Genomic DNA, 18,220 nt, shown 5'->3' on the forward strand with positions numbered 1-18,220 from the left:
AAAATAAAAATAAATAAAACAATATGAATTATGCAGTACAAACTGAAATTGTTTAAACAATATTTAATGTCTGTTATATTTTATTTTCATTCATTCCTTCCTCTGCTTAGAACAAAACATCCTCTCCTCCTTCAAAAGACATAAAATTAAAGGGGGGGGCAGGGTGTTTTTTGTTCTATTGATGTAATACATTTAATGTGAATGGATGGATCTGATTTTCAGAGACTGAATGAATTACAAATACTGGCAGCTGTATCTATTTAACTGGGTTGGAGCTTGGTTTAATAAAATAATTATTTTTAAAATCCACGAAAATTAAACCCAACTGCATTACTGTACAAATCTTTATTCTGTTACTTGATTGTGTTAGACCGTTTGATTTATTTTTAATTTAAAGTACAATTGGTAAACCCTTCATATCACATTCTGAATATGCCAAAGTCTGTCTTCTTGCTGGGTGCATTGAAAGCAGCACTGAGGCCAAGCCCCAAAACAAGTCTTGTATCAGCTGGATCAATGATTCCATCATCCCACAATCTGAAACATGTGTCACAAAAACAAATAATTAGAGGAAAACTGGATTTTTAAAACAGTATCATAATAACATTCTAGCAAACATGCAGTTCGCTTTTCAGCTGAGCTTCGTCTGTATACGAATTCATTCATAGCTGACTTAAAACTTGCTAAATGTAAGCACTGTTTCAACTTTGTCATTGCATTTCCAGTATGAACTGTCTGATAGAATTACATGTCATGAAAATTAAAAATTTATGTAATCCCCTCCCCTTTTTCTTATTACTTCAGTCTAGTTCTTCTGCATTTACCTTTTAGTCTTTTGCAGTGACATATACTGGAAACGCATCACTGTTAATAATTGATTCACATTACAGGGGAAAAAAATGAACACTGACTGCCTGTGTTTTAGGCACATCCGGTACTTTAATTCAGAGGTCCCCAACCTTTTGGGCACCAGGGACTGGTTACGTGGAGAGAGGTTTTTCCGTGGACCGGAGGAGGCGTGATTTTCTGTGCTGCCTGCATCCTGCAAATGGGGCTTTCCTTGTTTGTGCGGACTGGTTGCTGGCATGCCATGGCCTAATACTGGTCCATGGACCGGGGGTTGGGGACCCTGCTTTAATTGGAATAAATGTAGTTGAACTGAAGGTAGGAAAAAAGAGTGAATGTTTCTTTATTAGTACATTGTTTGACATTCAGTACATCAAGCAAATAGTATTTTAAAGTCAAAGGCTGCTGATAATTATTGGATGTACAACTTTTGACTGAATTATAAAACCTCTAAAAACCAAATAAATAGCTTGAGAGTATGCCTTTTTTTCTTGTTTATGGATGAGCAAGTGATATCTTTGTCTGGAAAGTTTGAAGTTTGAAGGTAGTTTGAATTTTGGAGAGGCTCAGCATTGTTTGATTTTGTCTGGATTGTGCAGAGAACAGAATAACATTAGTTCATTAGTCACGTAGAGAAGGTCTTCCCTTGTGTCAGCCAACTAAGGAACACATTCTCTTGGGAATTACATTTCTTCCCCTTCTTTCCTCCTTTAAAATCGTATTGATAAAGTTTTTCAACCAGGGCCTTTTGAACTATTGTAAGAATGATTTCAATTTTTATGGTTGTACAGGTATTTCAATTATTTTAAACTGCATCATTTTTAATTTACTGTTCTTGTTGTTTTTACTGTGTTATTTAACTACCCTGACAGGCTTGCTTGCATGGAAAGATGGAATATAAATATACTGTAAATACTGTCTCATGCTGAGGGAGAATTTTCCAATCTTTAAACCTGCAAAACACACTTTCGTTAAGGGAAGCAGAGACTTTATTGATCGGTTGAAAGATTTTTCATTGTAGAATAAAGATTGCTTTCTCCACGTCACATTAGCTTTCTCTTTGTTTAGTAAAAGCCCGTCTTCAGTAGTGGGACAGAGCATTAATTATTGAACAACCTATTACAGTAGGTCCCATGATGAGAATATGAATCATATCTTTCCTTGTAAAACATTCATAGCACAACTTCTGCAAAGAAAAGCAACGAAACTGAGGAGAAAGTAGCTCATGAAATTTGTAACAAGGTAAACTAATTAAACTCCTTTTAGAATTCTCTAAGAAGATTAATCTAGCTCATTAAAAAATGTCTAATGATGCCTGATAATTAAGACCTTTGCATATGAAAGTTTCTAGCCTGGCACATTGGATGAGGAAATGCAGTTCCAGAGCAAATGTCACGTATATAAAGTGAAATATAATTTATGTGGAATTTTTTCTTTCAAAATAAAAAGCATAAAAGCATCCCTTCTATTGCTAAAAAGGTACATTTTATAATTTAAATTATAAAGCTACAGGCACACTGTAAATACATATAAAACTAGTACAATGACTTATTTTTGTATTTTTGCATATTGGGAGGAGGGGTACCAGTCCATCATTCTTGACTCCTGACAACAGTATGGACAAGTCTTTTAGACGTTTTTTAGAAGTGGTTTGCTACTGCTTTCTTCCTAGGGCTGAGAAAGTGTGACTGGGGTCACCTAGCTGGCTTCAGGCCTAAGGTGGGACCAGAACTCATGGTTTCCCAGTTTCTGTCACTATAACACAGGGGTGTCAAATTGCCAGCCTGCAGGCTGGATGCGTTGGTAAGGATGCCAAAACCACGCCCATCCCATTGCTGGCAATGGAAAAAAAGTCATGATACATCGCGACATGTCACATGATGTTGCGAGTTTGACACCCCAGCTATAACATGTATGCTAGATTAGCAGGATATATCCTCCTAATATAACTATGGTTCAGGGGGGGTGTTCATACGTGTGAAAGGAAAGCCATATTCAGAAAATGTTCAGAACAAATATTTAGTGAGCTTCTATTGACAACACTCCATATACCCCTTGGCACAATTTGGAGAGACATTATCTTTAGAAAGAGAAACAGAGAGATCGAAAAAGCAATGAGCATGGGCATGTAACAGCTGACAAAGGAAGATGCTTGGAAACCCCCATGCTCTCTGATTCAGAGCATTTTCACCACAGCCAGGAGTGGCAAGTGCTAGTCCACAAGCTCCTAGTAACCTCCTGAGCCTGCTGAGCAATCAGATGAGCTAATTCTTCTTTACTGTAATGCTATATTGACAGAATCTTCCAAGTCTGAAAGCACAAGTCTCCCCCTTCTCCTTACCCACCCAAGAGACAAGGGAGGGTCTCTTATGAGCTTCTTGCTCTGTCATGCTGTCTCTTAGCCGATGTTCCCTTGGCAGCATCTCTTTGCGCACTTTCTTCGCTTTTCCCCACATTCCATTACATTTAGTTACAAGATCAATCTTAACCAAAGTTTCACTAATGGACAGGATAAATAACGTCTCTTCAGCTTTTCCAACATTCAGAAGGCTTAGGCTAGTCAGCTGGCTGTCTGGCTTCCTTTTCCAGCCACCCTTAAAAATTATCTTTAAGCTGTAACACATATAAGTAACACCAGCTGCCTGCAATTAGTGCAGGTTCGCATCCCACCAGGCTCAAGGTTGACTCAGCCTTCCATCCTTCCGAGGTAGATAAAATGAGGACCCAGATTGTTGGGGGCAATTAAGCTGACTTTGTAATAATGCCGCTTGGGGGGTGTGTGTGAAAGCCCTAATAAGCAGGCATATACATAGAATGAAGGCTACTGCTAAGCTTGTAAGCCGCCCTGAGTCTTCGGAGAAGGGCGGGATATAAATGGAATTAAAATAAAAAAATAAATAAATAAAAATAAAAATATAAAGACAAGATGTCACCCTCATCTATACGTACCGTGCACTAGAGTAATAAGGGTTTCCTTCTTCTTCAAATCTCTGAATTATTGGCTTTTTCAGAGCTTTTTCTTCCTCTTCAGAAAACTACAAAAGATAATTGACAGGAATAGAAACTCTGGCAATTTTCTGTGTGAGCACTCGACATCCTGTTCTAAGAGATAATATACATTAAACGTCTAATCAATAATCCTGGGTACATTTGGACTTCTGTTTAATTCAGTGGGATTTCCTATTAAATGTGCTCCAAACCGCACAAATGTTAATGGCATTTCTTTTACAGAAATAAGTATCAAAATTTAAGAAAATAGCTTCCTAAACTATGTAAGTGATAAAGATTTTTACAATGCAATGTTTTAGAAAACTGTTTTCCTCTTGGTGATAAAAATGAGAAATCAACAATTTTCTTTAGTTAGGTTCCACATGAGAGTAACATTAATTCCAAAAGTTTGTTTATTGTGCTAGGCTTATAAAACACAAGTACAGCAATTTGACAGTAGGTCACTAATTAAATAGTTTAGACTCCTTTGTATCCATAAATTTTACTATTGTATGTACAAATATGTAAGTTCTGAAAATACAAGCTATAGTTGAAGTACTATTCTAAGCTATTGTAAGTATGAATCCCACTCCAGTACAACTTCAGCTGAGATCAGACTGAATGAATATAATCAGAGAAAGTAACTTTATTGGAAGAAAATAGAGGGAAGTGATAGCACCAAATACAGCAATTTGACCATTCCCTCCTAAAGTATTTCAAAATATTACAAGTAGTGGACGGTACCTGTTTCCCTTCCCTTGCTTTTTGGTCCCTGGCTATTGTAGCTAAAACAGTTGCAGCTTGTTCTCCTCCCATCACAGAGATCCGAGCGTTCGGCCACATAAAAAGAAATCTTGGACTGAAAAATGCAATACAAAAATACAAATATAGAATAAAAATCTCTCCAGAGTTTATTTATTATTTATTTATTTATTTATTTATTATTTGGATTTATATACCGCCCCTCTCCCGAAGGACTCGGGGCGGTGTACAGGGCAATTAAAACACTATATACAACACATAATATACAAAATTAAAGTAAATTAAACCAAGTAGCCCTAAACAATAAAACACGTTCTAAAATTTAAAATTTAAAATCTAAAATCCCAGTCCCTCAGTCCAGGCCGGCAAGTTCAAATAGCCAAGTCTTCAGGTCGCGGCAAAAAGAGCAAAGGTCGGTAGCCATCCAGAGCTCAACAGGGAGCTGATTCCAGAGGGCAGGCGCGCCCACAGAGAATGCTCTCCCCCTGGGGGCCACCAGTCGACATTCCCTGACCGACGGCACCCTGAGGAGGCCCTCTCTGTGGGAGCGCACAGGATGATGGGAAGTTAACGCCGGCAAAAGGTACTCCTGTAAATAATCCGGGCCCATGCCATTTAGGGCTTTATAGGTCATCACCAGCACCTTGAATCTTTACAAATTCATTCCTTCACTTTCTATGATTGAGGGGACAGAGAGGGAAGGGATGTTATCTGCATAATATGAACACTAGTAAAACCTTCCTAGATCCTGATCAATGGGCTTTTCAGCCCATATAGTAAACAAAACGTATTTTAGCTTTTGTTCCATAGTATGGGACACTACTATGTGTATCTCATTAAATAGGAAGTACCGAAAAATTTATTCAGTGAGATCTATAGCACATGCAGCCATATTCAGTCCAGTGCCATCTTTGAATTAAACAATTCATTCACATAGGTACTTTAAATCAATACTTTCTTCTACATTAAAAACAATATTTTTACATGTTGTAGACACATTCCCAACATCTATAATACTATGGCTGAAGTGCATACTTACCTATATGCTCGTCCACACATCCCATAATTTCCAGCACCATAGGAGCCTCCAATAATAACTGTTATTTTAGGCACACTGGCACATGCTACAGCAGTAACCATCTTAGCTCCATCTTTTGCTATACCACCAGCTTCATAATCCTTACCAACCATGAAGCCTAATTGGAGAAAGAGTTAAGAAACATTAACAAGGATATTTGCAAATAGCTTGCTTCACCATTAGAAAAACAAAGCAAATGAGACTGTAAAACTTCATTTTATTTATTACTTTAATTGATTCAGCTAACATGTTAGATGCTTTGTAGGCTTTTAGCTGATATTATTTATTTGCTAGACTTTTATCCTTCATTTGTTGCTTTATAAGTAACTCCAGAAAGCAAACATACATAACATTCCTCCCTCCTCTTATTTCCCCCACAAAAACAGTCTTGTGAGCTGGGTTTGGTTGAGAGAGAACGACTGGCCTAAAGTCAACAGCTAACTTCATGCCTAAGGCAGCACTAGAATTCTCCCAATTTCTAGACCTGCATCTTAACTAGTACAACCTGTTTCATAATTATTTAATTACTAGTTAAGGGAATTACTTTATTATTGCTAAATCATAATTATCCAAGTAAATTGTCAGCCACCAGAAAGAAATTCAACCAGAGTATAACTTAGTTTGAAAAATTCTTTATAAATGAATAATAACTAAATACAGCAACAATAATTCAATTAGTAAACACCTGATAATATTCCTAAAACTTAAATAAGGTTGTTAGAAATAATGAGCAGGAATTAATTTATTACTCTCACACACTTATTTAAAAGTAAAGATATAATTATTTGCTCAAATATTTATTGTCCTGAAATTCAGCTTCATAGACTATGATAATCACTTATTACCTGTGATGTTTTGTAAAAATATAATGGGAATATTTCTCTGACAACAAAGCTGAATAAAATGTGTGCCCTGTAAAGATAAGAAAAAAAATGATACCGTAGTTGACCTACTGAGAAATAATTGTTAAATAATACAATACTATCTGCTGCTAATATCATTGTATGATCATAAAGCAGTTCTTCTAAAGCTTATTTTTTTTAAAAAAATTGGAACAAAGCATTGCATTTTTGAAATGTACAGTACTCTCTATACTTGCCAACAAGTAATTACAGTATATATGTATAAATAAATGAATAGAAGCCATGATCTTGAATTTGAATCTATGTTACCTATTTTCCCAAGTGAAATATTTCTGTAAATGGCTTTATCCCTCAAACTATGAAATCATGTTTAAAACAAAACTTTTTCTATGTAACAATACTTACTTTCTTATAAAGGCAATCAATGGAGCAATTACTCATTCCCTAATAACTGCTAAAATAGATTGTAGCAGGTTTTAACACATGATGTGATAAAACAGCAGGTGATAGTAACTGAGGTAACAGTTTGCTACTGTACTTAATCCTAGAAATAGTAACATTGTTATAAAAAGTACTGAAAAAGTACTGCAGCAGGTATCTTGAGAAAAGCTTCATAGCAAACTACAACTGCTCAGCATCTGTAGAAGTTCAAAGCACACAATTTACATAATCTACATTACAATTCTCAAAAGTAAGCCCTACAACGAATCCCATATATTGCAAATTGGATTGGATGGGGAGAGAATATGAGAAACAGAAAGAGCTTAATTATTCAGCCATTAGGCTATATCCTATCTCTAAAAAAAAATTGAATCATCTTCATCGTCTTCAACTACACTGGTGTTATTTATTAACAGCAGATATAAATCTAAAAAGCAAAAAACACTCATTATCAGAATTCCATGGGAAAGTACAACCCTATCAAAGACAAAAAATGGAATATCTTCCAAACTAAAAGGGCCAACAAATATAACAACTTGAATTTGAACAGGACTGAGTATGTTGTGTCCAATTCAGCCCTGTACAGCCTCCAGACACAGAGCTAAGACTTCAATAGCATCACTTGGTTGGTCTAGGGTCAAGATGTACATTATTAATGGTCCATTAACATATTGATGATACCTGATTCAAAACCAACAGATGACTTCACTCAGTTAATATAGAAGTTAAGCAAGAAGAAAGAGAATCAAATCCTGTGATACCCACAAATAAGGAGTTGTCAGTGAGATTTCCATCCAGGTCCTTCAGACAACCGGGATGGGCAATCTACCAACCACTGCAAAGTAGAGTGACACCAGGAAGCCAAAAATCAGAGAATGATCAACCATGATAATGGACTGATGACAATGCCCTCCAAAGAAGTTTGTCTGCCCTTACTCAAGAACCCAGATCTTGAAAAATAGCTCTGATAATGTCAGGCCCACAATGACTTGGGATGGGTCCATGGTTGCCACAAACTCCCGAGACACTCCAGACATGATGTCACCAAGTGTCTAGTGCAAGTGATAGAATCCAGCAGCTTAGACAGGGAAGGTGCTGGGCAGGGAGGAGGGTACAGCAGCAGCAAATCCAACTTCAACCCAGACAGATAAATATTCATTTATCTTCAGAACACATACTCAGGTGACAGCTACCACCTGACCCCTCCCATCCCCTCCAATCTCACATGGTGGTAAACATGAAACCCAATGGACACATTTGCAAGAGGGGAACTAACCCCTGAAGACCAAACCAGATTTTGGTAACACAAGCAAGATTTAATGCAGAGCAAGCTGTCATTCAGCACCAACATCTGATAACCTGGCCTTGAGGGCAGATTCCAGTTTGCTCCCAGGCCCTGCCAATATCATAGTTCCAGCATTTCTGCCAGCAGTCTCTGCTCCCCTCAAGTCCTTTCACCTCACACCCCTTTCTTTTAGGCCAAGGCATCCATTTACCCACTCACAAATCCTAGATACCCCCAATCATCCACTTATCAGATATACCACTATCACTTCCCTAAACATCATATGCACAGCTCTTTCAGAAATACATTATTTCCTGCAAATCACACCTGTCCCTGGCATTCAGCAGCAGTGTGTGTGTGTGTGAGAGAGAGAGAGAGGGGGGGAGAGAAACTGTTGTCAAAGCCATGTAGCATGCACTGTCAAACCTCAGTTCTCCTTCCATTGAACAGAGGGATGGAGTAAATGGTTGGGTAATCAAAATGTAAATCTCTGTATCTGAAAAAGGAGGTCAATGTTTAGAGAACAGCACCACAGGCATCCCAGTGGGCAACATAGATCAGGTTCCAAAAGCACATTCCAGCTTTGTACCACCCATCCATTCCAAGTGCTTTTCATCCCAAACATCTCTGCTCTGGGCTAAAGTATTCCATAAAACCACAGCACCAATAACAGAGTCAGGCAAAAGAAAACTTGTCTACAAAAATTGGTTGCCTTTTTCTTCCCATCCCCTCTACAACGTGGAGAGGAAGAGATTTCAAGAGAGAAAGCTCTTTGCTCTTCTACATATCAAAAGCAATACGACTGTACCAGTGGCTGAAAAGGGTCAGACAAAGGAGAAATTTCCTTCAGGAACTGTTTGCTTTTTTCTTCTTTCATTTGTCCTTGCAGAACAGAGAGACAGAAAGAAAAAGATTTCAAAAGAGTACAGTAAACTATTTGCATAGCATGCCCCTGGCTACCAACCCCGGGCTACCAGCATGTTTGCACTGTTTTCAATGTGTGGAAGAACAAACATCTTACTCTCTTGAAATTTCTTTCTCTCCAATCTCTCTGTTCTACAAGGGAAGGGGGGGGGGGAGAAAAACCCACGGGTCAGATATAGAACAATGCATACTGACTATAATGACTATCATGTGACTGAGGAATACTGCAAAAATCAGAATGGTTGTAAATTGGCTGTAAGGTTATTTTTCATCACCATGGTAATTTTGATTGATGCTGAACAAGTGGTTGATAAATGAGGACTACCTGTAGTTCTTAGCCTAATTAATCACAAGCTAAATTACAACACAGTAATAAATTGAAAGCAGCATTATCAATAGACAAATAGCAGCATTATAATATTCACAACCTTTGGACCAATTAAGTGTTAAAAGTATGGAGATATACTTTGCACATCTTTTGCACGTGTTTTCAGTACACTGTCTCTAGAGCCAGCTACTAGATCTCAGAAGGTCCCACTCCCAGCAATAAATTCAGTCACACTTAAGAGCAAAGCCTCCACAGATGCTCTTATCTAATATTAATCAGCCACTATGGATTGTAGTTTCTGGTGTGCATTTTGATTCTTGGCTACAAAAATAGGGAGAAGCTTCAATAACAGATGTTTACACTTGCCTTCTTTGCTGATTCTGAAAAAAGAACACCATTGTTTCCAATTATTCCAACTGGGTAACCAAATAGCCGAGCGAATCCTGAAAGAAAAGAGAAAAAAAATCATGAGAACACCATGCTCTTATCAACTGTCTGTGAAAGGCTTTAAACTTAAGAATTCCCAGTCTTTAAAGAAAAAAAATGTGTAGCCAAACATTAAAAAAATCATTTTGCAGTCATAATAAAATTTATCATAGCAATAGCCCTAGCAATTGCTTTTCCTGGAACAAACTAAACATGTGACAATTTAAGAACTAGCAAATTTACTATTGGAGGATATTGATGTTAATTCAGAAGCCTGTTGATTTTACTCTCAACTGAGTTTTGCTCCCTGCAGAGAGAGCAGACCTTAGGGGCCTTCTGAAATCACAGTTCTTCCTAGAAAAGCAGATGAAAACTGTGGCAAGAAGGGCCCTGCTCAGCTTCAGTTATGTCATTACTTGGAACAGGATGCATGAGGTCAGTTACTCCTACCTGGTCATCTTGCAAATGGATGACTGGAGCATTTACAGCTGTCCTTGATGATAAACCAGAAACTGCAGTTGGTTGAAATTGCAGTGGCCTGCCAGCCAATAGAAGTACATTATACCTCTTTGAGAGTTACACTGGTTACTAGTGTGTTTCCAAAGGCAATTCAAGACTTTGCTTGCTAGTTGTCAAGCTTGGGGCCTCAATCTCTGAGAGACTACCTTTCCCAGGTAGATTCTGTCTATCCAAATCGGATAATTCTAGAGCTTGCTGAAGGTCATATCCCAAAATTCAAAGGAAGGAGTTATGATGGGGCATCCCCTCTTTGGAAGGAGATGATTCTCAGAAAGCTTGTAAAAATTTGATTGTTCCAAAAAGCCTTTGAGGATTGTTCAGTCTGAAGTTCCTGGCACCAAACCATTTACTGTTAATGTGTATCATAGCAAATGACATATTTAACTAACATTTACATTTAAGTGTTAGTTAAATATGTAATTTGCCTTAACATTTTTACTACTTAAAGATAATACATTGCCTAGAGCACCAGCCCCCAACCTTTTGGGCACCAGGGACCAGTTCCATGAAGAGAGTTTTTTCCATGGATGGGAGGCAGCATAATTTCACGTGCTGTCTGCATCCCGCAGATGGGGATTTGCTTGTTTGCAAGGCCCAGTTTCTGTCATGCTGAAGCCCGGTGGGGATCCCTAGCCTTGAGTTCTTGTATTGAAGTGATAAATCCATTACTACATGAATTAATAAATTAATATGTTTTCTATGGAATCAATACAAGTTTTTTAAAAATTGGAAAGATAAATTAAATCAAAGCATGAAGTTGTAGAATAGTTTCATTTTTCATTTAAAAATAATACCTGTAACTAATGTATCCCCATATAAGGCTTTAAATTCATCAAATTTGCTTCCATCAACAATTCTAGCAATGACCTTGAGTTAAGAGAAAAGAGAGACACATTTATTATTAGCAATTCATTTTATTGTAATAATTATCAATCTAATATGTAAAATGAGATGTTTTTCATAGCATCTTTAACTGTATCCATTTCCCAAACAATGCATATTTCAAGTCCAGTCAAACTAGCTCAAGTAAAATGGTTTGCATGATGACGTTATATAATGGAAAGAAAACAAACCCCTTTCCCAAAGTACATATTTGCTCATAATTACTCATATCAGAATCATTTTATTTGTGTGTCATTATAACATTAAGATAAAATGCAATTATCTTACAACAGTTTGTAAGAAATGTTAATTCTTATGACCTGCTCAACTAAAAAACAATTGAGTTATTGCATATGGTTCAGATTACATGGCCAGGTTCTCTCCCAAGTGCCTGGATCCACAAAACTACAGAAGACTCCATTCATAATTTGTTTAATGTACTGTGCAAATAAGTGATCCTGCTTTGAATCATGTGAGTCACATGTCAGGCTAACAAATCAAGGTGGAATCAGTTGTAATTCTAACATTGGTGGACAGGTCAAGGACAGTAAGGAGTTTGGATGTATGTAGTGCTTGTTTGCTATCAAGCCACCTGTAGTCTTAATCTGTTGTCTGAAATGGCTCCTTCTATGTAAACTTCTGATTGTGATTAAGGAATGAATGAGTTCAGTATGACTTAGTTTTTTCCTGATAAAAAAGGTAAAATATACCACTTAAGCATTATGCACAGCATGTAAAGCCCAACACAAGATAACTAAGGACTTTTTCTTGGGCTATTGCTTATAAAATTAGTGAAACTAGTTGCAAAATTTTGATATAATTGCTGTATTATTGAATGTGTAGTATCCTTTTCTTTTATCTGTCCTACGCTTAAAATTGCTGGCTTAGGATGATTTTCACATTTCAATTTTAACTGTAAAGATTTAACAAAACTATTTAGAAATTATATAAATAAAATTCATGTATGTTTGTAATTAAACATGGTTATAAAAATTCAGGTGACTTGTCTCTTGTACAACTGAAAAATCTTTTGTAGTAGGAAATTAAAATGTTACAGAAACAATAATGGTAGCCTAGTCTTGCCGTTCTTAGCAATGTTTTTAAAAAATGAGATCAATGTTTTATTTTTCATTACAAATCTAATTGCTTCTAAAGAACTAGAATATTAAAGTGACTGCTAAATTATCTTCTAAAAAATTATAACTGTAGTAAAACAAATGTTGTTCATCTGCCAACGTATTTATTTCTCATCATTTTGAGCAAAATGCTTGATTGTTCTACAAAACTACAGTCTATCCCCCTTAAATTAAAACTCAGTGTAACCTAAAAGCATTACTCAAAACATACTGTATGTCCTTGGAAGCAAGCAAAGTTGCTACTACTCCCAGATATAGCAATATTCCTAGCCTACACTTGCAATCAACGACTAAATATTAGGTTTGCGCACCTAAAGACCTTGCACCACTCTGTCAAGTTTGCTCTGTGACCATGAGCAGCAGTTTGTTTAATTTGGTCTTTAGAAAATTGAAGCTGAAATGTGTATCTAATCATATTACCTGCCACTTCAAGACTTGATTAATTGTGTCAACAGATTTGACAAGAATTGGAGGTAAAGAGTTGTGAACTTGGCCTCTTGAAAAAGAGCAGGAGCAGCAGAGGCCTGTTAAAGATAGATGGAACACATATGGCAGTATTTCTGTTCTCAATCTTATTAATCGTTATTCCTAAATGCAAAAACTAAGCTAGAGATACAATAATGAGAACAGTCAGATGCAGCATCTAGCTACTGACACAGTCATAAGTAGAATTCCATTTTATACTAGTCTAAATTCCTTAATTTGGAAATTGGGATTATTTTTGATTCAGTAAACACAGTTTGAAACTAAGGTTTCTTGGCTTACTGATGGTAATTTAAATGATATATAAACTAGGATGCATGTTTGCTTCCTGGCTAATCACTTGTTTGATTTTATACTTCACCCAAGTTTTTTTCCAGATCAGGACATAAATGTTTAAGACAAAAGAACCATTTAAAAAGAAGTAAAATGTACTTCCGGTGGCTCCACGGCGACGGAGACAGCCTTCCCGGGCTGCCCGCGGCTCAGCTGTTGTTTTTTCGCCCGAAACAGCGCCGATCAGCTGTTCGGGCGAATTTGAAGCCCCCTCCTCGGGAGAAGAGGAGGGGGTGAGGCCCCAGGTAGGGGTAGAGTTCTCCGGGGCCGCCTGAGCTTGGAGCTTGGGCGGCTGAAGGATTGAACTCCCCCGAAGCCTGGGTTGCTCCCAGCTGGCTGGCGTCTCTGCTCCGGACTTCTTGGAGCAGAGCCAGGCGTCTGCGACCACCCCTGCCTGAAGAAAGGACTATGGTTTAAAGGAGCAGGCAGAGCGGTACAAGAGGAAAAGGTGAAGAGGATTATTTTATTATACTCTCGAGCTTGATGGACTTTTTAAACTTTTAGTGAAAGTGCGTCACAATTGAAAAGTAAAAGATGGCGGCTAAACCTCCCCCTAAAACTCTTCGGAGTGGTGGATCTTCTCCGGTGCAACAATCATCATTACAGGCGTTGCATCCTCCTGATGTATTGACACTGAAGGATTTACGAGATGCTCTGGATAAACTTTTGGAATCAATTAATCAATCAATGGCTGATAAATTTGCACAGATGGAGGAGAAATTGGAGAAACTGGAGGAGAGAATGGAAGAGAGGATGGAACAGAAGCTCAGCGTTATGAAGGTAGACATTTTGTCTTCAGTGCATAAAGTGGCGGAATGTGTGGAAGATTTAGATGAAAAATTGGATGATTTGACTCAAAAGAATGAAATATTAGAAGTTAAAGTACGGGAGAATGAAAATTTAAGAGACAAAATGGAAAGGGAGTTAAGCCTTGCCCAATATTACCAGATGCAGTTTGCTGTTAGAATCACAGGTTTAAAAGAGAACATTAAGGAAGATTTAAAGCAGCTGGTTTCTGAGGCTTTTGAAGTGGTATTGAATCAGCCAGCATCTGAAATAAGAGCAGCTATGGATAAAGTGTTCCGTGTAAACTCATGGATTGCCAGACAGAGAAAGTTGCCTAGAGATGTGGTGGTTTACTTCACAAAAAGAGAAACCAGAGATGAAGTTATACAAGCTGCCTATGATGCTAAAGTTGTGATTGCTGATCAAGAAGTTTTGGTTTTAAAAGAGATCCCTCCAAAGATTTTGAGGAGAAGGAAGGATTTTACATTTCTTGTGCAAGAGCTCAAGCAATGAGATATAAGGTTCAGATGGGAGATTCCAGACGGGCTGATGGTGATGTATGAAGGCAAAAGGTACCGGTTGATTACTGTGAAGCAAGCGCGTGATTTCTACAATACTGTTTTAAAAGCAACCCCATTAACACTTCTGGAAGCTGCAAAGGGATCGGGAGAAGGAGAAGGAGAACATCAAGAGGATGAAACTGAGGAAAATGGTGCTGGAGGAGATCAAGCTACAACCTCTTTGGATGATCCTAGAGAGCAAAGGGTAACGCGTGCTGCTTTAAAAAGAGCAAAGAAAATAAAAGAACAAGATCAGCAAAAGTCTTCAGAATCTTCACAACGTACTCATAGCCAAGCAGTGGGAGGAGCACGGCCTAAAGAAGATAGTCCTATCAAAGCAGTGCTTCAAGAGCTTTGGGAGGATATGCATGGCAACTAAATTTTTGACTTGGAACGTTAATGGACTAAATTCACCACAGAAGAGAAAGAAGGTTTTTCAATATTTAAAACAATTTAAGATAGATGTTATATGTTTGCAAGAAACGCATATTAGGGCTATGGACCAAAAGTTTTTATTGAACTCAAGACTGGGTACACATTTTATTGCCTCTGCAATGAATAAGAAAAATGGAGTGGTTGTTTATATTAAAAGTGCCATAACAGCGGATTTAATTGAAGCAGATAAGCATGGAAGATACGTATTGATAGACTTGTTGTTAGAAGGCAAAAAGACGCTTCTAGTTGGACTGTATGCCCCTAATCAACAACAACAACAGGCTGACTTTTTTAGTTTACTTTATACAAGGCTTACCCAGTTGGATTATAAATCTTTTATTTTTATGGGGGACTGGAATGGTGTTATGGATGTACAGATGGATAAGGCTGGAGCTTTTAAGCGCATTCCAAGTCATGCTAGACTGCCTAAATCTTTTTTTGAAATGAAGGATGACTTGGAATTGCGAGATATCTGGCGCGAGAGACACCTGCAGGAAAAGGATTATACTTTTTATTCTGATAGACATAAATCTTTTTCGAGGATTGATTTTATTTTGGTGACTAATGACTTTTTTTGAGGACTAAAAAGGTGAAGATTTGTGCAAGAACTATTTCTGATCATAGTCCAGTGTGGTTAGAGATTGATAAGGAGAAAAGAGACAGGCGCTCGTGGCGCGTAAATGAGAATTTGTTTAGAAATCAGAGAAATGTGGAAGAATGCAAACAGCGGATGAAGGATTTTTTTGAAACTAATATGAACAAAGGTACTTCTATGGATATGGTGTGGGATGCTAGCAAGGCATACATGAGAGGGGTGTTGATATATATGAACAACAAACATAGACGTGCTGTGGAAGCTAGGAGGAAAGAACTGGAGAATGAAATAAAGGAAAAAGAAAAGGCTTTGATTTTGAATTCAGAGGATGTGAAGACTAAGGAGGCTATTAAATTGTTAAGAGGACAATTTGATAAATTAATGGCTGACCAAGTGGCAACCAATCTGCGGTTTGCCAGGCATAACACTTTTTGTAACGCTAACAAACCAGGCAGATGGTTAGCTTATAGATTGAGGAAAAAACAAAGGGCTTCTAATATAGACAAGATTGAGCATAAAGGAAGGGTTGTGTTTCAACAGGACCTTATCAAGGACGCTTTTGTGGATTTTTATTCTAAATTATATGCTAAGGAGAAAATTAATGAAAAGGACATTGATATATATTTGGAAAATGCTAGCATCCCGGTTCTTACGCAAGTACAAAAAGAAGGGATTAATCAACTGATCACAGAAGAAGAAATTTTTATAGCAATTAAGGAATTGAAGGTGGATAAAGCACCAGGTACGGATGGCTTGACTGCGGCCTATTATAAAAATTTACAATTAGAAATGATAAAACCGTTAAAGGAACTGTTTCAGACAATCCAGAGGGGGGGAAAGGTGCCACCGTCTTGGAGAACAGCTTTTATCTCTTTGATTCCGAAGGAAGACCAAGATGTTACTCAAGTTAAAAATTATAGACCGATATCGCTTTTAAACACAGATTACAAGATATTTGCTAAGGTTTTGGCTAATAGACTGATGAGGGTTCTGCAACAGGTGATTCATGGGGATCAAACAGGGTTTATTAGTGGTAGGCAAATGAAAAATAATGTGAGGCATATAGTTGATGTGTTAGAGTTTTTGGAAAGGAACAACCAGATTGCTGCGGTGCTAATTTTTTTAGATGCTGAAAAAGCTTTTGATCAATTGAATTGGAAATTTTTGTTGAAAGTTTTAGATAAAATGGATTTTGGGGAAAATTTTTTACAACCGATTAGGGCATTATATCAAAAACAAACTGCCCGAATTATAGTTAATAATAGCTTGACAGAAGCATGTAATATTGAGAAGGGCACAAGGCAAGGGTGTCCGTTATCGCCCTTGTTATTTGTGTTAACATTAGAGATATTATTGGTTAAAATTCGGAATTCGGAAAAAATTAAGGGGATTCAAATTGGAGATCAGGACTATAGACTGAGAGCATTCGCAGATGATCTGGTTGTTACAGTGACCCAGCCAGAGAACTCTGTTGTGGACCTGATGGAGTTAATAACACAATATGGGAAGGTTTCTGGATTTAAGGTTAATGTACAAAAAACAAAAATTTTGGCCAAAAATATGACAACATCGCAAAAGGCCCTTTTAGAAGGATTAACTGGATTTGAGATTGTTAAAAGGGTTAAATATTTGGGGGTGATTTTGTCGCCCTCTAATACAAAGCTATATAAAAATAATTATGAAAAATTATGGGGGAAAATTCAAAAAGAATTGGAGAGTTGGAAAAAATTGCAATTGTCTTTGTTGGGACGGATTGCAGCAGTAAAAATGAATGTCCTGCCTAAATTTTTATTTTTATTTCAAATGATACCGATTCTTAAGAAAGATTCCAATCTGGAGGAATGGCAGCGAGGTATCAATAAATTTGTGTGGGCAGGGAAAAAACCACGAGTTAAACTTAAGATTATGCAGGATACTCGTGAGAGAGGTGGCCTTAAATTGCCTAATTTTAAATTATATTATGAAGCTGCTGCATTAGTAGGAATAAGTGACTGGATTAATTTGACGCAAGGGAGGTTATTAAATCTTGAGGGCCACGATTTGTTGTTTGGCTGGCATGCATATTTGTTGTATGATAAGAAGGTAGACAACGTGTTTAGGGTGCATATTTTAAGACAGGCATTGCTGAGAGTTTGGAAGAAGTACAGACATAAGTTAAGTTGCAAGATACCATTGTGGGCAATTCCAAAACACGCAATAGAAAATATACATGCTGGCTTCAAACATGATTTGACTACGTACAAGGAGATTCTCAGTTTGGAAAGAAATGTTTGGTGTTTGAAATCATATAGCCTCTTGCGAGAAGAGAAGGTTGTTCAAAATTGGTTTCAATATACTCAGTTACGGGCCAGGTGGAAAGAAGACCAGAAAAATGGATTTACAATGACTGATGAAAATTTGATAAAGCAAATCAGGAATCAGGGACCAGCACATATCAAACGGATATATCTTGCATTGATAGAGATTGACTCAGAAACAGAGCTTGTTAAGGATTGTATGATAAAATGGGCCCAAAATATCCAGGAAGTTATCACAATGGACACGTGGGAA

General features: G+C 37.4%; 1 protein-coding gene across 2 annotated transcripts in view; it reads right to left on the bottom strand.

Annotated features, from left to right (window-relative positions):
* Nucleotides 1-251: 251 nt before the first annotated feature.
* The window catches only part of MCCC2 (methylcrotonyl-CoA carboxylase subunit 2), a 36,621-nt gene continuing 18,652 nt past the window's right edge, over nucleotides 252-18,220 (bottom strand). For both annotated transcript variants that reach the window (XM_081321301.1, XM_081321300.1), the window contains 7 exons: nucleotides 11,255-11,327; nucleotides 9,882-9,958; nucleotides 6,520-6,586; nucleotides 5,636-5,792; nucleotides 4,579-4,693; nucleotides 3,796-3,881; nucleotides 252-537 (listed from right to left, as the gene is read on the bottom strand). In XM_081321301.1, coding sequence (XP_081177427.1) covers nucleotides 420-537; nucleotides 3,796-3,881; nucleotides 4,579-4,693; nucleotides 5,636-5,792; nucleotides 6,520-6,586; nucleotides 9,882-9,958; nucleotides 11,255-11,327 — 693 coding nt within the window. In that variant the 3' untranslated portion in view covers nucleotides 252-419. The remainder of the gene's footprint in view (nucleotides 538-3,795; nucleotides 3,882-4,578; nucleotides 4,694-5,635; nucleotides 5,793-6,519; nucleotides 6,587-9,881; nucleotides 9,959-11,254; nucleotides 11,328-18,220) is intronic.

Source organism: Vipera berus (assembly GCF_964194415.1).
Source record: "Vipera berus genome assembly, chromosome: 2".
Lineage (NCBI taxonomy): Eukaryota > Metazoa > Chordata > Lepidosauria > Squamata > Viperidae > Vipera > Vipera berus.